Source organism: Sus scrofa, chromosome Y (assembly GCF_054392235.1).
Source record: "Sus scrofa isolate SSC_HxYL_T2T_F1_AM1 chromosome Y, Sscrofa_HxYL_maternal_Yorkshire_Landrace_v2.0, whole genome shotgun sequence".
NCBI classification, from domain to species: Eukaryota; Metazoa; Chordata; class Mammalia; order Artiodactyla; family Suidae; genus Sus; species Sus scrofa.
Window position 1 is genome coordinate 2,279,449 of NC_139402.1, and position 22,728 is coordinate 2,302,176.

The 22,728-nt window shown below is 50.7% G+C and overlaps 1 protein-coding gene across 1 annotated transcript; it reads right to left on the reverse strand.

Annotated features, from left to right (window-relative positions):
- Positions 1–1,383: 1,383 nt before the first annotated feature.
- LOC100627648 (cytokine receptor-like factor 2) lies at positions 1,384–22,349 on the reverse strand. The gene is made up of 8 exons (XM_021081385.2): positions 22,126–22,349; positions 16,667–16,766; positions 14,299–14,462; positions 12,830–12,963; positions 10,661–10,823; positions 9,325–9,430; positions 6,644–6,728; positions 1,384–3,512 (listed from the first exon to the last, which is right to left on the reverse strand). Exons 1-8 carry the CDS (start codon positions 22,205–22,207, stop codon positions 3,240–3,242), a joined length of 1,107 nt encoding a protein of 368 aa, XP_020937044.1. The 5' UTR covers positions 22,208–22,349; the 3' UTR covers positions 1,384–3,239.
- Between the last annotated feature and the right edge of the window lie 379 nt (positions 22,350–22,728).

Below are 22,728 nucleotides of genomic sequence, written 5' to 3' on the forward strand. Positions count from 1 at the left end.
CAGCCCAGACTAAAACAGCTTTCTGGAAGCATGACTGTGTAGCCCCCAGAGCAGGCCTTCCCTGTGGCCTGGCACAGCAAGAACGCTCGCACGAGCACACACGCAAGGTCATCTTTCTCCATCCAAGTCTGTGTCAGGATGGGGGCGTGGGGCGGCCATAAGAAACACCCGCATGGGTTTCAACAGCAGGTGGTGATTCCTTTGCAGATGGGAAGACTTTGGGGGGCGGTGTGGACACCATGGGCCAGCCCCTGAGTCCTCGTGTTGGGAGGGAAAAGACTTCGCCTTTCCCCTCCCAGGCCTCCCTTCCGTCTCAAAACGCTGACTCCAGAGTTCATGACAAGGAGACATGGTGACAGCTAAAAACGAGTGGCAAGAGTCTCCAGGACGTGCAGCCCGGCCTTGGCCACGACCTAAGTCGAACCGGCTTTGCACACCTGGTCTCGTCCTTGCTGAACTGCTTCTGTCCGTCGTGGCTCCTTTCTACGTAGAGGTCTGTGGCACGTGGGGTTTTTCTTCCTCTGAAACCCTCCCCCACACCCCTTCCTTGGTGAGCTGTCTTCACTGCACAGAGAAGCCCAAGGGGCCATCCCCCCACAGACCACCAGGCACCGTCCCCAGACCCCCCGACTGTGGCCGTGATGACTCTGAAGTGACCTCTGGAGGGAGCAGAAGGCAGGCTCCCGCATCCTCATCAACAGCCCTGGTTTGCAGCTCAACCTCGAAGAGCCCTGGCTGTCCCCTCTCAAGGGAGGACCCCGTTTGGAGGGGCTCCCCTGCCGGAGCCGCCTCTGCCTGGCAGAGCCATAGAGCTGGTCTTTCTGCTTCACCCCAACTCTGTCTCTGAGGCTTCACGGGGGCCGCTGGACAGAGGCTGGGTTTGGCTGCAGTGCCTCCAGGTGTCCTCTGGCATCTGGAGCTGCCTGTGTCACTGAAAAGCCACTGGTATTGGATAAATGGTTACAGCTCTGATGGGACATTGACAGAGACAGGGTTACCACCCAACAGGTTGTCTTCTGGACTGGGCAGTATCAGGCATCTGACTTTAGGGACTTCTGTGTCCGTCCCTGCATCACCTAGTTTGAGGGAGAAATCACGTCCGTGGATTTAACCCGAATCCCCACCCTCCATATCTGATTACCTGACATCTGATTGGGCTCCTCATCCTGAAGCCTATCAGGCTTGATCATCCGGCCACACTGTCAGCAGGAACCCTCCTGGGTCAGTGTGGCCAGAACCCTCCTCACCCCTGGTTTCCTAATGTTCCATCACCCCACCCCCGACCTGTTCTCTTGAAGTCCCACGTTATACCCAGAAGGGAGCCTGGTGGTGCATGATGCCCCCTGTGCCTGCCCCAAAGTCCCAAAGCACATCTGCCACTGGTTGTTGTTTGTTTTTTGTTTTTTGTTTTTTTCTTCTTTTTAGGGCTGCACCTGTGGCATATGGAAGGTCCCAGGCTAGGGCCCAATCGAAGCTACAGCTGCCGGCCTACCCCATGGTCACAGCAACGCCAGATCTGAGCCACTTCTGGGGCTTACACCACAGCTCATGGCAATACCGGATCCTCGACCCACTGATCGAGGCCAGGGATCAAACCTGCATCCTCGTGGATACCAGGCGGGTTCTTAACCCACTGAGCTGCCGCATGAACTTCCTGTCCTAGTGTGAATTCACAGAGACCATGGAATTCCATCCCCACTCCTCGGGGGAGCACACCTGGGGGGCATGAGAAGGGGGTGTCCACGGGATACAGCCTGGAGACAAACAGCCTCCCCCAAGGAAGCAGTTCCTTCTGTGATTCAACTGCAGTCCTTGGCTTCAAGCTCTGTCCTGCTGACTGAAATCTGGCTTTACCTTGTGCCTTAAGCTGAGGGAGTTCCCTTCATGCCGGCAGCTGTAGCTCCGATTAGACCCCTACCCTGGAAACCTCCATATGCCGCGGGTATGGCCCTAAGAAATAAAAGACACACACAGAAAAAATTACAATCCCCAACACACACACACACACACACACACACACACACACACACTCCAGGTATATCTGATCCAGCTTACTTACTGCACCCTGCAGAGAGAGATAAGATAAACCCAGCGTCAGCATGAAAAAAAAAAGATCTCAATAATCTAGAAATCTAGAAACATCCTGTACGTGAAGCCTGAGGCATCAAAGTGACACGTTCCACTATCTCCACGACCATCATCGCCGGCTCACATCTCACAGCAATTCTCATGCCAACACTTTCCTTTTCTCTCAATGTAAAAAAATAATAATGCTTCACCCTGGCCAGGGTCTGTGCAAGGTGCTTTTTTTCCATTAGCGTCTGGCTGATGTATGCGTTGTACCCATGTCTGCTGTCCAGCAAAGTGACCCCGTCATACACACACCTGTTCCCTTTCTCATATTCTCTTCCATCATGGTCTCTCCCAGGGGACTTGATAGAGTTCCCTGTGCTGGACGACATTTTTTTTATCTTACTCTTTTACAACCGCACCTTCGGCATATGCACATTCCCAGGCCAGGGTCCGAGCTGCAGCTGCAGCCCTGGGTCCTTTTAAAGCACTGCCCTGGAGTCAGAGATTGAACCCAAACCCCTGCCACGACCAGAGCCACTGCAGTTGGATTCTTAACCCATCGCACCGCAGCGGGAACTCCCATGTAGACTGCTTTTACATTCATATACCTCTTAGATGCAAAGCACCGTCCAGGTCCAGCATGTCAATGCAGGAATTAAAATAGAGTCTGCTTAACAAAATGCCTCAGCAGTTGCAATAGGGATTGTTTCCTCTTTGGAGCAAGAATGGGGTGGCTGGCTGGTGTGGGCCAAGCGGGATTCCTTGCCTCCTTGGGGGTGCCGCGCCTCCCCAGCTGGGTATGTGAGCTGAGAACCTAAGGATCCAGGAACCACTTTTGAGGGATGTGGCAAATGGCCCGGACTGGCTGGGCACGCAGGAAGGACGGTGGTTTCCACGTACCCTGGCCGTCTGTCCTTACAATTTACGTGAACCCGGAAGAGGTGCCAGCTGAGAGCAACAACCAGTGTAACCAAGAGTCTGCCACCTCTAGAGAGCTGATCCTCAAGCCCTTACGTATCAGCTTCAAAGGGATGCCGCAGCTGGGCAGTTAGTGTATTGGGGGACCCAGACGCCAGCATGACGGATTCTGCTGTTGAGCCCCTGTTATCATCACTTGGGTCCCACCTCCCATAGATTCTGATGCTGGCTGCTGAGTTTGCACCCCCTCATAACATCATATAAGAGTTGTCACTCATCACAAAAGTAAAACCCTGGAGAGAGGCCACCTGACGGCCCTGTGGGGGCTGGCGAGGGAGGCGGCAGGGGTCCCCGGCAGCCTCTTCCTCCCCCATCTGCAGGCCCATGGGGCTATTCGGCATTGTCTTGGGCCTCTCGGCCTCGGCCAGCTGGACCACCACGGCCTCCTCCAGGATGCACGCCTGCTCCCTCTCCTCCGTCTTGTTCAGGTGGGTCACGTTCTGGGTGTCCTTGATCCACTCCTACATGGATGAGACACTGGGACTCAGACTCTGGGGAGCAAAGCCCCCGCCCCGTGGCCAGTGTTCCCACACCGAGGCTCCTGGGAAGACCCCCCCTGGACCCCAGGCCACCTCCTCCTCCCCCAGAAGAAAACAGAGAAGCTCTCGTGTCCAGCATCTCAGCAGGACGCCCGCAGTTTCAGACCTGCCTGGTGTCATCAGCTTCAAAGCACTGGGCCTGTGGTCACACCTCACACAAGAGGGGTGTCTGAAGGGATTTTCAGGAACCCCCAAAACGGGAAACTCAGATTCCTCCCCCCCACCTCACCCCAGGTATGTTCTCAGAGAGGGGTGACTTTTTAGAGGGAGGGTTTCTCTCAGTGGGAAACATGGGGCTCCTGGACACAAGCCTCTCTGGGTCTCTCTCCCATGTCTTGTTTTTAGGGAATAAGATTCAGCCTCCAGGCCCTTGCCTGAGCCCCAAAGGGCAGGTGCCCACAGATGGTCATCAGAGAAGGGAAGGGATGCAGAGACCCCGAGGGGCCATCAGGAGACCACCGTGCCACCTAGGGGCCGGTCCTTGTTCCCCCTCAAGGGATACACACAGCAATATCTTTGAGCTCTTCTGCAGAACTGAACCCCCAACAGATGAGAGTCAGAGGGGAGGACCCTAAACACCAGCTCTGAAGAAGAATGCGAGCTTGCACCCATCCTGACCCTTACCAGCAGCCCTATTTTCTGTTTCCAAACTATAAAACCAGCTCCTCATCTCTCCCAAAGGCAGGCACCATCTTTAAGGCATGAGCCTGCTGTGACCCTCCTTTGCCTGGCAAGGCAATACAGCTGTTTTTTCCCAGAACTGCCTCCAAGTTTCTTTCCGCACCCACGGACAGAGGCCACGTTTCGACAAGTGGGCACAGGGAGCCCCCAGGGCGGCATTTGTAACAAGTGCCGTGGGACAGCCTGATGCTGGCTGGACCGTGTCTGCAGCAGGGGCAGGAAGGGGAGGGGGGCGGGCGGGGGAGGGGCTGCACAGGGCTCTTCTCCACACAGTGACTCCTACCTTTCCAGAAACACCCCATCCCCCCGTCCCCCGCAGGGTCTCCTCTCTCCTGCTTTTAGTCCCAAGCTTTGAAAAACTTCAGCTTTTCCTTTCTTCAAGTCTGCTATGATTCAGTGCCCCCTTCTTTGTCAGGGCCTGGGACAGCACCCCCAAATTCTCCGCTTTTGAGCTGAACGCAATAGAAAATCAAGAGTAGCAGGTGGGCATTCCCATGGTGGTTCAGCAGGTTAAGAACCCAACATAGCATCCATGAGGATGAGGGTTCGATCCCTGGCCTCGCTCAGTGGATTAAGGATCCAGGGGTGCTGTGAGCTGGGGTGTGCAGGTTGCAGATGCGACTCGAATCTGGCATTGCTGTGGCTGTGGTTCCAACTGACCCCTAGCCTGGGAACTTCCATATGCTGCAGGTGAGGCTGTGAAAAGAAAGAAATGAAAAAAAAAATTTTTTTTAATTAAAAAAAAAAGAGCTGACTTCTGCTTTCCCCTTATCAGCATAAAAGCCGGGCGTTAAGTGTCCCTTTCAGAAAGGAAATGCAACTCCTTTCAGCTTCAGAGCCAACCCTTATCACCTGAAAGAACTCAAGTCCTCATAGAACCCTATACACAACCCCTATTTGTGATGCATTTCCTTGTGGCTGACGCACATCTAAGCCCCCTCACAAGCCCCCAACCCTTTTTCCTCTACCTGCTCTCTTCCACAGTCTAAGACCCTTTGTTTAAAAGGCCCATCAGCCCCCAGGCCCAACCACCTCTTTCGAGGTTTCACTTCTCTTCTGTGAGCCCCTCCCCCCATGCACCCACAATAAACCTTCTCTCTTTTTAATTGCGTTTCTGCATTTCATTTGCAGGTCCCAGGGACAGCATATCAGAGGGGAGAAGAAGGTTTTACTGGTTTTGTGCCTCCTGACACCTACGTCCTCTGAACTTCCCTTTGCTCCCCTCGGAGGGTAAGGAGAGCAGGCTTCTTCCAGAATAAAGACCCAGGGCTCATCGCCTGAACTTGCGGCGTGACTCTGTTTGGACAAAGAGTCTTTGCAGGTGTGAGGAAGCGAAGGGTCTGAGAGGAGGTCCTCCCGGATGAGGGGGGCCCTCCATCCAAGGACAGTGTCCTCCTAAGAGACACAGGAGGAGACCCAGACACAGAGGAGAAGCCACGGGAAGACAGAGGCAGAGACGGGAGGGAGGCGACCACCAGCCCAGGGCTGCCTGGAGCCCCCAGACGCTGGAAGAGGCAGGAAGGACCCTCCCCTGGAGCCTCTGGAGGGAGCGCAGCCCTGGGACCCCTTGACCTCAGACGTCTGGTCTCTAGAGCTGGGGGAGGATACCTGTGGCATGTGTTGAACCCATCACATTTGGGGCAGCCCCAGGAAACGAGCATAGCTCTGGCCCACTGTCCTGTAAAATCCACACCTGACCACCTCCTGGGGACGGGGCTGGCCCCTGCCCTTGTGGTCTCCCAGCTCCTGCTCAGCCGTCCAGAAGCATTTATCCCAGGAGTGAAATAACCACCACAACATCGGAAAGCGGAAGTGGAGGGTTTGTTGCCGGCTCCTGAGGGAACCGATGAAGAACTCAACTTCCTGATGAGATTAGGCTGGAAAATCCCGAGGCAGGCACTGACCTCTGGGACGGATGGAAAGACAAGCCACCCTCTGAGCCCCTGCATCTGCTCCTTCTCACCCAAAGAGAAAACAAGTCCACTCCCAAGAGGCTCATGGGCAATTAAAGAGGCAGCTCTTTACACGTTGGTCTTTTTTTGGCGAGGGCGGAAGACACCTGCGGCATATTGAAGTTCCTGGGCTAGGGGTCCAATTGGAGCTGCAGCTGCAGGTCTCCACCACAGAGGCAACAATGCCAGATTCAAGCCATGTCTGTGACCTATGCTGCAGCTCACAGCAACGCTAGATCCGCAACGGACTGAGCGAGGCCAGGGATCGAACCCGCATCCTCAAGAACATTGTGCTGCATTCTTAACCCACTGAGCCACAAGGGAACTCCCAGAGCAGGCATTGTTGATGACACTCTGGCGTGAAACTAGTTGGACAAAGCAAGCCTGTTGAGCAATCCCCTGCCTGCAGTGGGGCCTTACCTGGAAGTTTCCTTGGTGAGACTCAAAGAGCCCCGAGAAGGTGGATTTGGGGTCTGGAACACTGGGCATAAGGACCTTCTTAATCCTGAAATGGACACAGAGAGTCTGATCAGACAGGCTGGGGCCCCCGAGCAGAGTTGGGGACGCCCACGGGGCTGGACCCCACAAGGGGCCTGGGAAGGCGGCAGACTTTGACCTGGGGGAGTCAGCATCTTGGCAGAACTGTGTCCCCAGGTTCAAAACGTGTGCCCCAGTGCTACCTCCACAGGCACCCTGCTCCCCGAAGCCACCCCGGGGGGGACGCTGCCACCAGGAAGGGGAGCTGAGGGGCAGGGGGCCCGTTCCTGCACCTTCGCCATGTCTCGTGACGGCGAAATCACTATTTCTATCTGTGTTAGGGAGTAAACTGTCTCCTCTCCAAATTCATCGGTTGAGCCCCTCACCGCCCCCCCCCCACCACCTGACCGTCTCAGGAGGTTGAGCCCTTCAGGAGGTAAATGAAGGTGCAATGAAGTCACGGGGGGAGGTGGGGGGCGCGGGTGACAGCCGTCAGGAAAGCCACCCCCATCATATGTCCCTTGGGAATGCTGATTCCTTGGAACTGAGGTCACAAGAGAAACAGCAGACATGACAGAAGTTCTTTGCCCGCCCCCCTTCATCTGCCTACACACAGAGCCTCAGTTTGCCTCTTTACATTAAAAAAAAACTTCCACCTGTAAACTTGACCGCCCACCCCCACCAGGAAATGGACGGTGGGTCACAGCACGGAGATGGCATTGATGTAATTCCTCCCTGGAAACGTTGTCTGCCTGCAGTTCCCCTACTCGCCTCTTAGTCACTTTTCTGCAACTCGCCCCTCCTAGAGGTCCAAACTCCCTTTTCCTTCATCCAGTGACTGCTCCACAAATGAGGGCCCTTCGTTAAAATGGGCCAGGCGCCCCCAGGATTAACCGCATGAGTTTGTATCCTTTCTGTGAATCCCTCATGCATGTAAAAATATGAAATCAGTAAAGAGACGCTTGCCTCTTCTGTTACTCTCTTGTGGCTCAGTTTAATTCACAGGCCCCCGGATGCTGAACCTAAGAGGTTCTCATCGAATAGGATGCTAATCTTATGTGACTAGGGGTCCTTACAAGAAGAGGAGATCAGGACACAGACATACTGGATGATGACCCTGTGAGGACACGGGGAGGAGACGGCCGTCGACACACCCCAGAGAGAGGCTCTGGGGAGTGCTGGGGGGACCAGCCCTGCCCACCCCTGGGTCTCAAACTCCAGCCTCCATGACCAGGAAAAATAAATGTCTCTTATTTTAACCGCCCAGACTCTGGTTCTTTGTTAGAACACCCCCAGGACAATAAACAATTGATTTCACCCCTCATTGCAAACAGGGGCTTCTTTGAAAACAGGACAAGTGTTGGTTTTTTTCCAAGAACTGCACCCCTGTTTCCCTCAGGGGTGATTTCAGTTTTGTGTGAAAAGTGCCGGATATATCCCTTATCAGCACCCTTATCTGATGGCTTCATCTACTCCCTGGCAGAGACCCATCTTGGTGGCATCTGTTTGAGCTGGTCAAAGAGAGATTAGACTGAAGAAATAATGGGTGATTTGCAAGAATTATGGGCAAACACCCCTATCCTGTTTCCAGCTATGATGGAATGTCCTTGAATTGGTCTGACTCAGCCTAGCTCGCCCAGCACACGTGGCTCAGAAGGGCGGTCCACCTTTCTCCATGCCTCACTCCAGCTGTTTCTATGGAAACTTCATCGTAAGAAACAAAGATGGCACCCACAGCCTTGGGCATCGGTTCCTTCAAATCTCATCAACAGGCACACACCAGGGTGCAAGGAAGTTTAAATAAAGATGGAAATAGCAGCGGTTACATCACGGTCTGGACAGCGAGTGCAGAGAAGTCTTTTAACATCATATTATTGAAAAGCTCTCTACACGCTCAAAGAATGTTGTTTTGATATATCTGTAACTGGATTTATAAACCAGACAAGCTTTTCTCATCCAATTCTTCTCACATCCCTTGCCACATTGTCTACTTTAACACATCTCAATAGAAATTAAAAGTTGTTGTCAGTATCTGTCATTCTAATGTGATAGGAGAAGTCAGCTTGATGGGGTGTGTATGTTTGAAGCAAGGTAAGACTCTCAGGAGTTCCTGTCACAGCTCAGAGGCAATGAACCCAACTAACATCCATGAGGATGAGGGCACAAGCCCCGGCCTCGCTCAGTGGGTTAAGGATCCGGCGTTGCCGTGAGCCTCACAGACGAGGCTTGGATCTGGTGTTGCTATGGCTGTCATGCAGACTGGCAGCTGTAGCTCCAATGTGACCCCTAGCCTGGGAACTTGCATATGCCGCAGGTGCAGCCCTCAAAAGACAAAAATAAAATAAAATTTAAAAAGGCAAGGCTCTCATAAGAATGAACGTTCATATATTCCACTGTCTCCACAAGAATTTTTCTCAATGAATTCTGCAGACACCTCTGCACATTGGGTGTTATTTTTCTTTCACTTTTCTTATCATATACCATAGGCAAAATGTGTGTTCCACGGAAAGTGATACTCAGCTAAATTAAACCACATCAGACACTTCTTCCCCCCGACTCCCAATCCATGGACATGTTGGGAATGAAGCCCACGTGCCTGAGGGTTCCGGCGGGGTGACCCTTACCTCTGTAGTTTCCATAAAGACAGAAAGAGAAGGGACACTGTCAGGAAGACGATCATACCAGTAATTAAAAGAAAATTTGGGGACAGCCTCTTGTCCTGGCACGAATCTAAAGGGAAACAGAACAAGTGCTCTAAGTTTTCAGCATGATATCAGATCATGCTCCAACCGCCCCCCACCCACCCACCTTTTTTCGCCTTATAAATGTCAGGGTCAGGAAATCCTGATTTGGGTGCAAAATATCCCAGAAAGAGAGATGGTGACACCAGACAGATACACATCAGGCTCGAGGGAGTACAGGCTCAACCCACTGCCCTAGGGTGTGTGCACTGCCCAGGCTGTTGGAGACCTGGGCTGCATTTGGCTCTCTATCCATCTGTCTTGTCTTCAGTCTATCTAGGTATCTATCACCTATCTATCTATCCTATCCTTTAGCTGTCATCTCAAGCTATCTGTCATCTGCCATCTGTCTATCTATCTTCTATGTATCTATCACCCATCACCCATCTATGTCTATCCATCTCTCTGTCATTTATCTATTTACTTATCTACATCTGTCATCTATCTGCCATTATCTATCATCCATCCATCTATCATCTGTTTATCTACAGATCTATCATCTTCCATCTATTTATCTATAGATCTATCTATCCATCTATCATCTATCATCTGTTTATCTATAGTCTATCATCTATCAGCTATTTATCTATAGATCTATCATCTATCACCTAGTTATCTATAGATCTATCTTTCCCTCTACCATCTAGTTATGTATAGATCTATCATCTGTCATCGAGTTATCTGTAGATCTATCATCTAGTTATCCATAGATTTATCTAGCCATCCATCTAGATATCTATAGATCTATCATCTATCATCTATTTATCTATAGATCTATCATCTAGTTATCTATAGATTTATCTATCCATCCATCATCAAGTTATATCTATAGATTTATCTATCCATCCATCATCGAGTTATATCTATAGATCTATCCATCCATCACCGAGTTGTCTATAGAGACATCTATCCATCCATCACCGAGTTGTCTATAGAGACATCTATCCACCCATCACCGAGTTATCTATAGAGACATCTATCATCGATTCCTATATCCACAGAACAACATTCATAAATGATACTATCCTTGCTGTGTTCCTAAAAATGAAAAACCAAGAGTGGCCCAAACACAAAGGAAACAAGAAGAGGCATTGCTTCCACACTGACCTCTGGAGAAGGACTTGGGGTCACCAGAGTTGTCTGATGCCCCATTCCAACCCCACCCCCAAGGTAGGGCGCTGGCCTGGGCTGTGCAGTGAAGCCGTGAAACAAGCATTACCTCTGAGCTTCCCCTGCTGCTGATGCATCACCTGCGACCAGTCGCTTGGGTATGTGTCAGGGCCGTAGCTGGACTCCAGTGTTTTCACTCTGGCCCGGAAGAAATAGCACTTCTCAGCATCCAGATCGCTGAGGGTGACATTGCAGGTTTTTGCCTCGTTGGACTGGAGGAAAAACAGAAAGAACAATCCATGACCGACCCAAACTTTTTTTTTTTTTTCTTTTTGGGGTTATACCCAAGGCATAGGGAGGTTCCCAGGCTAGGGGTTGAATCAGAGCTATAGCTGCTGGCCTACACCACAGCTACAGTAATGCCAGATCCAAGCTGCACCTGTGAACTTCACTACAACTCATGGCAACGTCGGATCCTTAACCCACTGAGAGAGGCCAGGGATTGAACCGCATTGTCATGGATACCAGCCGGGTTAGTTTCCGCTGCACCACGACAGAAACTCCCGACCCAGATTTTTTAATCTTCCATCCAGGGCTGTCACAAGACTCCTGGCCATGTTTCCCACTCTCACTTCCTCTCTCTGCCCAGGTCCTTATTCTCAAAACAACAGCAAAAACACACGTGGCAACACTTCAACTCTCTTCTACAAAAAGAAAAGAAAATCTTTATATCAGATACAATGACAAATGCTTTTGAAGCGTGATTATGATCTTCCTTAAAACAAATTTTAAAAAGTCAGGCGTTCCTGTTGTGGCTCAGTGGAAACGAATCTGACTAGCATCCATAAGGATGCAGGTTTGATCCCTGGCCTCACTCAGTGGGTTAAGGATCTGGCATTGCCGTGAGCTGTGGTGTAGGGCGCAGATGGGGCTTGGACCTGGCATTACTGTGGCTGTGGTGTACACCAGCAGCTACAGCTCCCCTTCGACCCCTAGTCTGGGAACCTCCATATGCCAAGGGTGAGGCCTTAAAAAGACAAAAAGAAAAAGAGTCATACTTTTTAAAATTGAAGTATAGTTGCCAAACATTATTATATAAGCACAGGTGTGCAATATAGAGATTCCCATTTTTTAAAGCTGATCCTTCATTTATAGTTATTGCAAAATCCTTGAGTGATGATTTTTAATGAGCATAAAAGTAATACATGCTTGCATTTACACCTTTAGAAAACTCACATACACACACACACAAAGCAAAATAAGGCGCTCAAAACCCTGTTTATTGTAGGTCCAAGATACAATTGCTGTCAATGAATTGATATCATTTCTCTCCTTCAGGGAGCATTCATGGACCACAATGTTTAATGTGTGCATTCCTTCTTGTCCTTAAGTATTCTTTAAAACCCCTTTTCATGGCTCTGAAGTATTTTGTTATGAACGTACCATAATTTATGTGACTCTTTCCCTGCTCTGTGGTATATACGTGGTCCCCAAGGCCATGTACCTATTTCAGAGAATGGTTCAATAGACGCCTTTGGGCATACAACCTCATCCACATTTTTAATTATTTCCTTTCTTTTTTGTTTTTTTGTTTTTTGTTTTTTGTTTGTGGCTGTGCCCTTAGCATACAGAAATTCTAGGGCTAGAGATCAAACCCTTCACACAGCATCCACCTGAGTGGCTGCAGCAACAATACCAGATCCTTAACCCACTGAGCCACCAGGGAACTCCTGAATCATTTCCTGAGGATTGACATCTACAAAGGGAGACGATGGGTCAGAACCAGGAGCATGAATATAGTCCCAAAATTTCCTGATGCTCAGCGTCATGAAGCAAGTATCCTATTTTATGACTGGCTATTGAGGCAAACTCCAGGAAATTCTTTTTCTTTTTTTTTCACCACACTCGTTGCATATGGACGTTCCCAGGCCAGGCATCACATCTGAGCCACAGCTGCAACCTGCACCCCAGCAGTGACCACACCAGATCCTTAATGAGCTGCACTGCAGCAGGAACCCCAGGATCTTTCTCTGTTCACTTGTATTTCTCTGAGAAGCAGCAATTCTGTGCTCCCGGGTCCAGCCCCAGGTCCATTCCCCCCCCCTTTTATCAAGGGTTCCCTCCTGGTTCTCTGACAGATAACTGCCTTTACCCTCAGAGGATCAAGTCCTTAAGATAAACCTTAGCAGCTCCATCTCCATGTGTGTCCTTCTGTCTCCACCGTTTGCCCCTGAGAGGTACTCACTCTGCCTGGCCTGCGACGACATCCCGGCCTCACCTGCCACTCGGCGTCAAAGGTGGTCTTGTGCTGGATTTCATAGAGGAGACCTCTGTACCGCAGGTCAGAGCACGTCACCGTCACGGCTCCCTGACGCCACTGGAAGGTCAGCCCCCGCGGGGACCTGGGTTTCACTGAGGAGAAACAGCACAATGACCAGCACCTCAACGAAGATAAACAGTCCATGTCTCCAAATTCACAACCCCTCCTCGAATGCCTTCTGAGATCTGGGGGGGTTCTGGGCTTTGTGACACTTCACAATACAAGTTTGAACCAAGGACCTCCTGGAAGAAGCTCCTTGAAACAGCTGGAGAAATTTTCTTTCTTTAGTCTCTCTTTTTTTTCTTTTCCTTTTTGGCTTTTTAGGGTTGTACCCACAAGTGAATGGAAGGTCCCAGGCCAGAGGTCAAATCAGAGCTGCAGCTGCTGGTCTACACACCACCTCTTGGCAACGAGGGATCCTTAACCCACTGAGCAGGACCAGGGATTGAACCATGGACATCCTGTCAGGTTCTTAACCTGCAAAGCCACAGCGGGAACTCCAGGAAACGTCTCTGTATCTGCTGTGGGAAGAAGTGGGTCCCCACCAGGAAAAGACATGTTGACATGCTGGCCCCGTGAACCTCAGAATATTGGGAATGAGGGTCCTTACTGACGGAATTCAGGTAAGAGGGGGTTTGCGGGAGGAGTGCGAGCTCGGATGCACTATGATGGGTGTCCCCGTACGTCGAGAGGCACAGGGACACATAGAGAAAAAGGCCACATGACGATGGAGGCAGACGTGGACGTCATGCGTGGACAAGCCCAGAAGGGCCAGCAGCCCCTGGGAACTGAGAGGAAGACGGACTTGCAAGGAATCCTCCCTCAGAACCTCAAAAAGGACCCAAGCCTGCCAACCCCTTCACTGTGGTCTTCTGCCTCCAGAACTGGGAGACCCTGAATGCTGTTGTTAGGCTACCCCGTTCCCCGTCGTTTTTAGAGTTCCCGTTGCGGCTCAGAGATTTAAGAAGCCATCGTAGCATCTGTGAGGATACCAGTTCTATCCCTGGCCTCACTAGGTGGGTGAAGGATCTGCGTGGCTGTGGCATAGGCTGGCAGCTGCGGCTTTGATTCCACCCTTAGCCTTGGAACTCCCATATGCCTCAGGTGCATCCCTAAAAAAAAAAATAAAAATGAAAAATAAAATAAATCTTTTTTTTTTTTTGTATGGCAGCCCAAGGAAACCTATACTAGCTCTATGGCTGATTTTTTTTTTTTTTTTTTTTTTTTTTGAGTAATGGGTCCATAGTTCCGACTGGATGCTGAGAGGGCCCTGGGATATCCTGTCCTTCCAAAAAAAAAAAGAGAGAGAAAAGGAAGGACCACCATCTTCCAGAAACCTAGCAAGGCAGGAGTGTTTGGAGAAAGGGTTTTGCTACAGTTGTATCACGTTTCCTGATTCAAGACCGCCCGCCCCCTCAAGCACCTACGGTAACTGCTGATCCACTGTGTCTTGTCGAGAAGAGAGTCTGTTCCGTGCCTGATGGAAAAATAGAGAAGTTCATCTTTTTCTACGGCCAGGATGCACCCGGTGGTGGAGCCTTGTCGAAGGGTGTAGTTGGAACACTCTCTGTAGTCCTCGTTGTCTCGTAATCTGTGGTTTAAAAAGAGAACGATTCAGCCATCCCTAAAAATGACAGCTTCAGGGCCATTCCTTTGATCCAGGTCGGTGCCGCAGACTCAGACTCCCTGCGATGATCCCATGACAACTCCAGCAAGACGGGTCGAAACCAAAAAGTGCCTCCGTTCCTCAAATGTCTACACCCCTTGAATGGATCCTATAGGGGGCTGAGGTGTGGTCATTCGAAGGGCGTGTCTACATCCTAAACCAGAATCTGGGAAGAGAAGCATATTGGGAAATTCGATTTTTACAGATGTAATTAAGAGAACGATCTTGACATAACACCATCCTGGAGAGGGTGGATTCTTCATTCAGCAGAGGTGGTTTTCCAAGAGGCACAGGAGGAGACACAGAAGAGAAGCCACGGGAAGGGTCTGAGAGGAGGTCCTCCTGGATGAGGGGGGCCCTCCCTCCAAGGACAGTGTCCTCCTAAGAGACAGAAGAGGAGACCCAGACACAGAGGAGAAGCCACGGGAAGATGGAGGCAGAGACGGGAGGGCGGCGGCCACCAGCTCAGGGCCACCTGGAGCCCCCCTAAAGCTGGAAGAGGCAGGAAGGACCCAGCCCTGGAGCCTCTGGAGGGATCACAGCCCTGCCCACAGCTTGACCTCAGATGTCTGGTCCCCATGAGTGAGGTAGGATGAATTTTCCTTGTTCTAAGCTGCCCAGGTTGGGGTACTTTGCTGTGGCTGCCCCAGGAAGTGAATTGATCTGCAGAGTAACCAAGCCTCTAATTTGAGGGGGCACTTTTAATACAGACGTGCCAAGGCTGGTGTTCTGCGTGGTGTTGAAAAGAAGCCGAGCACCCAGCCTGACACCACCTTTTGCTCCATCCTTGCAGACCTGAGATCCAAGAGGTGATGGGGTGAAGAACCCCCTCTTCATGGCTGAAGAAACGGGTGCTCAGAAATATCTTCTCTGTGACACCACCTGTTTCACATCTAGCCCCGTTCTTCTTCCTGTGCGTGTTACTTTCCAAATAATTTCACCTTAAAATTTCCCTTGTCTGGACACGTTCCCGTTTATCTCGACACTTTCCCGTTTATCTCATGTGCTATCAAAACGTAAAGACTCAGCCAAAGATCAAACACCTCTTCTGCAGAATTGAAACACCCTCCCTCCCTCGTTTACACCCATGTCATTGAGTGTATCTGGCAAAGCAGATTAACCCATACAAGGGGCCCACGTTTGGAAAGGGGGTCCCGTAACTTGGTATGAAAAGTCTAAGAATATTTAGCTCAGCTGGGGCTTCATACCAGTTATATTTCAGGGCAACAAAGCTCCAGTAAAAGATCGCTGCTGAGACATTGTAGACGGCCCTGGGGGAACAAAGTGCATGTCCTCTAAGAATTCTGGACATCTTTCCAGACACACCTTTCATTCAAAATGATCCAGGCGCCCCTGTGTTCACGGCAGCACTATTCACAGTAGCCAAGACATGGAAACAACCTCAATGTCCATCGACAGAGGAGTAGATTAAGAGTATGTGGTCTGTATACACCATGGAATACTACTCAGCCATAAAAAAGAACAAAATAATCCCATTTGGAGCAACATGGATGCAACTAGAGACTCTCCTACTGAGTGAGGTAAGTCAGACAAAGACAAATACCCTATGATATCACTTCTATTTGGCATAGATGAACTGACCTACAGAACAGAAACAGACTCACAGACACAGAGAACAGACTTGTGGTAGCTGGGGGGTGGGTGGGGAGCAGGAAGAACAGGGAGTTTGGGGTTAGTAAACGAAACTAACTGATCCCTGGGCTGGATCAGCAATGAGGTCCTGCTGTCCAGCCCAGGGAACTCTATCCAGTCTCCTGGGACAGACAATGATGGAAGATCATATGAGAAAAGGCACATATATCTATGTAGAACTGGGTCACTTTGCTGTAGTGCATAAATTGACACAACACTGTAAGCCAAGTATAGTAAAAAAGATTTCTTTGAAAAGAATCTAGGTGGTTTCACACAAGAGCCAGTCATTCCTCTGCTGGCTGGTTCGGGGGCTGTGGCTGTGGCTGTGGTTGTGGTGAAGCCTGGACACACACGTATGCACAGTTTCGCATTCTGATTTTTCACACCTTCACTTCCTGGCCCTCCCTGTTGCTGACACCGTCAAAGAGGAACTATTTTAACAAAAGTCACAGCTTTCCCTTCCCATGGGCGCTTACTTGTAGAAGAACGTCCAGTTGGCTCCTGAGTATTCCGTCGCGTTCCATGTCACCTGCACGGTTTCGAAATTAAAGTTGATGATCTGAAGCGGCAATGCCCCTGGGTAAAAAGAGGCCAAGAGGGTAGACTTTGAAGCAATGCCGGAAAGAGTTGGAAATTTGTAAAAGGCTGTCAGGATTCATGTTTTAAGAGTGATATAGTGCTTTTTGAGAAATTCTGATGATATATTTTCTTTAACCCAATAGATCCAGAAGGTTGCCATTTCAGCATGCAGTCTCTCTACCTGTCTATCATGATCAGTGAAATATGTTATATTCTTATTGTGAACCCAGTCTAGCGTGCGTTTCATTCTGTTCATCCATCCATCTATCCACCCATCCATCCATCATCCACCAGTCGTATTTCCATTGCATGGATGGACCACAGTCTGTTCATCCATCCATCCATCCATCCATCCATCCACCCATCCATCCATCATCCACCAGTCATATTTCCATTGCATGGATGGACCACAGTCTGTTCATCCATCCATCCATCCATCCACCCATCCATCCATCATCCACCAGTCATATTTCCATTGCATGGATGGACCACAGTCTGTTCATCCATCCATCCATCCATCCATCCATCCATCCATCCATCATCCACCAGTCATATTTCCATTGCATGGATGGACCACAGTCTGTTCATCCATCCATCCATCCATCCACCCATCCATCCATCATCCACCAGTCATATTTCCATTGCATGGATGGACCACAGTCTGTTTACCCACAGAGATGACCTTTAGAATTTTGCTCATTTATTCTCAGACCAGGTTGTCTGTAGGATCAGAAATCACATGTATACCTTCACGCACAGGTTTCCAAGTCTAGAGCCTGAACAGTTACGTCAAGAGATATCACAAGGGCTTTCCTGGCGCCACAGCAGGTTGAGGATCTGGCATTGTCACTGCTGTGGTGCAGGTTCAACCCCTGGCCCTGGAAACTTTTTATTTTATTTTATTTTATTTTATTTTGGCATGTGGATGTCCCCAGTGACCAGAGCTGCTGCAGTTGAATTCTTTTTTTTTTTTTTTTTTTTTGTCTTTTTGCTATTTCTTTGGGCTGCTCCCGCGGCATATAGAGGTTCCCAGGCTAGGGGTCCAACCAGAGCTGTAGCCACCGGCCTCCGCCAGAGCCACAGCAACGCGGGATCCGAGCCGAGTCTGCAACCTACACCACAGCTCACGGCAACGCCGGATGGTTAACCCACTGAGCAAGGGCAGGGACCAAACCCACAACCTCATGGTTCCTAGTCAGATTCGTTAACCACTGCGCCACGACGGGAAATCCTGAATTCTTAACCTACTGTGCCACAGAGAGAACTCCAACTATTCTTCGATTTCATTTTTTTATTTTTTATCCTTTTAGGGCTGCAGGTGCAGCAGCTTATGGAAGTTCCTGGGCTAGGGGTCGAATCGGAGCTGCAGCTGCTGGTCTACACCACCACCACAGCAATGCCAAATCCAAGCCACATCTATGACCTACTCTGCAGCTTGTGGCAATGCCAGATCCTTAACCCACTGAACGAGGCCAGTGATTGAACCTGAATCATCACGGATACCAGTCGAGTTTTAAGCCAGTGATTAAGATCCTGCTGTGACTTAATCCACTGAGTCACAACAGGAATTCTTTAACATCTTCTAATTAAAAAAAAAAAAATCCTGGAGTTCCTGTCGTGGCTCAGTGGTTAACGAATCTGACTAGGAACCATGAGGTTGTGGGTTCAATCTCTGGCCTTGCTCAGTGGGTTAAGGATCCAGTGTTGCTGTGGCTGTGGTGCAGGCCGGCGGCTACAGCTTCGACGGAACCCCTATCCTGGGAACCTCCATATGCCGTGAGAGCAGCCCAAGAAACGGCAAAAAGAAAAAAAAAATCCTTCTTTAGAAGGGTTTATCCATCATTGCGTCAGAGACACAGGCCCAGCAAGGATCCCACGGGGAGCTGCCTCACCATCAGCTTCTCTGTTTCCGGGGTCCAGATGGGTGCGAAACCCCTGGTACTTTTGTAAACCGCCTTTGGTTTTGTAAAGTCCTTTCAAAAGAATTTTCCCCAGAAAACCACAAAGGCTGCAGGCAACCTGGAGCTGAACAGTTGCACATACAGTGGGCATCCCCTGTGCAGAGGCATCCCTTAAGAGACCAAAGTTTCCCTTCATAATTCAGAACCCGCTGCCCAACTTTAAAAACTTTGCACCACGGGCCTTCGCTCTGTGTGAACGGAGGGACTTTACACCAAGAAACTGTTGGGTATTTCCAGGGGGTAGGAAGTGAGGTCGGGTCAAGACACGGGATGATGGGGAAAACCATGGATGCGAAAGTTAGACAATTTCATGTCAAGTCCGGGACCGCTTCCCTCTGCAGAGGATAAGGTCCCGAAGCAGCCTTGGCCGTGACAGAGACAACAGGGCTTCAATCAGAGAGGAACATCTTTGAGTCCCATCGTCTGTCCTCAATGCAAGCGCTGAGGGCTCGGGATCCAGTGATGTAAGAGCGACCACTGGGGCAGGTCCCTGATAAAATGAGACATGAGGACTTGGGTGGAGGGGTGAGGGTGCAGAAGAGGGGCTCCACCCACCTGCTGCCTCTGAGGTCTCGATGTGGTCCCTGCCCGGTGTCCCAGTCCTGGGGGCTCTGGGCTGGACAGACAATGACCCAGAACGCGCAGTCCCTGACCCTACCCACTGCAAAATCCCGTTCCCCTGGCTGAGTGAGAACAGGTGCCAGGGCTGTTCCTCCCTCCATCCATCTCTCTCTTTTCCCTTCCTTCCTTCCTTTCTTTCCTTTCTTTTCTTTTCTTTCTTTTTTCCTTCCTTCCTTCCTTCCCACTGGCCTTGCTCACTGGTTTAAGGATCCGGCATTGCCACAGCAGAGGACTAGGTTGCAGACGCAGCTCAGATCAGGCGTTGCTGCGGCTGTGGTGTAGGCTAGCAGCTGTAGCTCCAATGTGACCCTTAGCCCAGAAATGTGCACATGCTGCAGGTGTGACCATAAAAAGAAAACAAGCTTTTTTCCTTTTCTTTCTTGGATCAACGGATTCATTTTCCACTAACAGAGTCTTTCCCCTTTAGAACAATTTTTAGAGCCACCAGGCACTCTCAGGTCACTTTCTCCTACTGTCCCCTCCCAAGGGGGACCTGAATCCCTGCTGCATTTGGCATAAACATCTGGGCTCAGCTGCAAACATCTCAGAGTTATCATGGGTGTCAGGAAATGCATGGTGTTTCTTCAACTTTGTTCAAGTTCAAGCTCTCCCTTCCCTTCCCCTCTGTCTGTCCCCAGCCCCAACTGTCCTGGTTTCCCTGATGGTGCCCCAACCCTGCTCCATATGCGCCTGTCACCCCAGTCTCTGTGTCTCCCCCCACAAACACCGTAAACACCATTCCAGCCCCCACGGTCATGGGCCAATGATACCGTCTACAGACGGACTGAAGGTTGAGGGGGGTCTCATTTGTGTGGCTGGTGTGGCTGGCAGGCAGGCTTCCCCATCACTCCTGAGCCTTTCATGAGCCTCTGTCTGCTTGCTCACACACACACTCTCTCTCTTTCCTCACCCTGCCCTGTTCTTTCTACGCCAACTGGTGCATAGATGGACGCAACACCGGATCCAAGTGGTGTCTGCGATCTAACCACGGCTCACAGCAACGCTGGATCCTTAACCCACTGAACGGGGCCGGGGAATGAACCTGCGTCCTCATGGATATAAGTCAGGTTCATAACCTGCTGAGCCACAATGGGAACTCCCCATGGGCACATTTTTGTGTTGTGCATCAGCGTTATGCCCCATTGGAAACACAATGACCTCGGATGGAAATACAATCTGATAGCCCGATGGAGTCATTAAGTCAATTTATTGGCTGGAAATGGATGAACTGGGTAGCAACGACCCAGTGTCAGCAGAAAGAAGCAGGTTCCAAGGAACCACCTGGAATCCATGGCCACCGGGAGCTCCAAGCACAGTCAATTCCCCCGTCCCTTGGCCTCTGTCACTGGCAGACGCAGGGCCGGATTTGGCCAAGAGAAAACAGACCAACGGGCATTGCAAAAGCTTGGGAAATGTGCGGGGGGCCAGCCTGGGAGCCACACCACATTCAGGCTCCCCTACCCTCCTCTCTGTGTCCCCTAGAAATCCAGTTTGCAACCCTGAGGCTGCAGCAAAGGGCACCCTGGGGACGCTTCCCAACCAGGCAGGCAAGCAGCCAGCTCAGACACTGGAAGTCGAACATGGATGAGTCGTGGGGACAGTTCAGAAGCTAAATGTCATGAACGTGCCATCACCAACTTCCATCTGGGCCACCGTCAAGCTAGAAAGACAAATCACAGCTGTCTGGTGCAAGACAGCAACGCCGGCCCCACAACCCACCAGCCTCACCAGCTCCACCAGCCCCACCAGCCCCACCAGCTCCACCAGACCCACCAGCCCCACCAACTCCACCAGCCCCACCAGCCCCACCAGCCCCACCAACTCCACTAGCCCCACCAACCCCACCAGCCCCACCAGTTCCCAACAGCTCCACCAGCCCTGCTGGGACCTATTCCTTCCCACTTGCCCCCTCCTGTTGCTGCCTTTTGACAAAACTTGGCAACAATTTTCTGGAAAAGCCCCAGGAAGTTGGCTCTGAGGACAGAGAGCAAGGTAATTTTGATAGTCATCTTCGGAAGGCACGGCCAGCTGTGGGGGTTCAAGGATGACCCCTCAGACAGATGAACAGTCAGGGTAACCCTCATCTTTCTTGGGGCGCCATGGGGACACGATGTCACCCCAGGAAGGTCGCTATTAATTTAAACAAACGCCTCCACTTCTTTGGAGGCCAACAGAACAGTGAAGCAGCCCAGTTTCTCAATTTTCCAATCGAACCTAATCCTGAACTCAATCCAGAATGACTTCTCGCAGCAACATGGGTGCAACTACAGGTCGTCTTACAAAGGGAAGTAAGCCAGACAAAGACGAACACCCGATGGCATCACTTCTACGTGGAGTCTAAAACGTGGCGCGAATGAACTTATCTCCAGAACAGGAACAGACATACAGACGTGGAGACCAGACTTGTGGTTGCCCAGGGGCGGTGGGAGGGAGTGGGATGGATGGGGTGTGTGGGGTTGGTAGCTGCAAACTATGACATGGAGCATGGAGAAGCACATATGAGAAAGGGAATGTGTATCTATGTTATGAATGGGTCGCTGGGCTATACACAGATATTGGAGCAATATTGCAAATCAACTGCAATTAAAAAAAAAAAAGAATGAGTCCTTTGCAACAGGCAAACAGGTTTGTAGAGACTTAGACACCTGTGCACGCTCTGGTCACTTTCACAAAGAAAAGAGTGCAGTGGTAAACGCCACCAACAAAGAAACAGAGATGTGAAAAGAAAGGGCATTTCACACAGACACATCGCCGCATCTGCACGCATGACTTACCCGGCCCCGTTTCTCCCGAGGCGCTCAGATGTCCCAGCAGGAGGACCGCTGCCGTCACCCAGGGCAGAAAGACACACCTCATGCTCGCAGAGGGGAGGGAGAAGGTTGGAAGGGACTTCGAAGCATGACTGATGTACAGAGGTCACCCTGCTTTTAAAAGGCAGAAAGGAAACTCGGGAAATGACTACAGGAAACAGTCATGCTTTATGTTAAAAGATGACTCCGGTCAAAAAAAACGAAAAAGTGTGGGATCATTTTTTTTCAGCCCCGCCATTGGCTTTTGCAGCCCCACCAGACACACCTCACTGGAAACTTTATCAGATACGGCGCTTCCACACCCAGGGTTCTCCCCCCCGTGGTGGGTGGCGAGCCTCTTGTATTTGGAGAGCGCGTTATAAGTGGGCTCCTGCCGCCCTCGTCTCACTGAGGTTTCCTGAACCACCGGTGTGGGCTGGTCCTCCAGGGACGGGAGACGCGGTCCCCCTCGCGCTGGCCTCAAGCCCAGCAGCAGGGAGCATGGCATCCAAAAGGGACAATGCTTGGGGACTTGCCGAAGCCCAGTGGAGAACTGTCCCCCGGATGTTACCAGGATTTGCAGGCGGG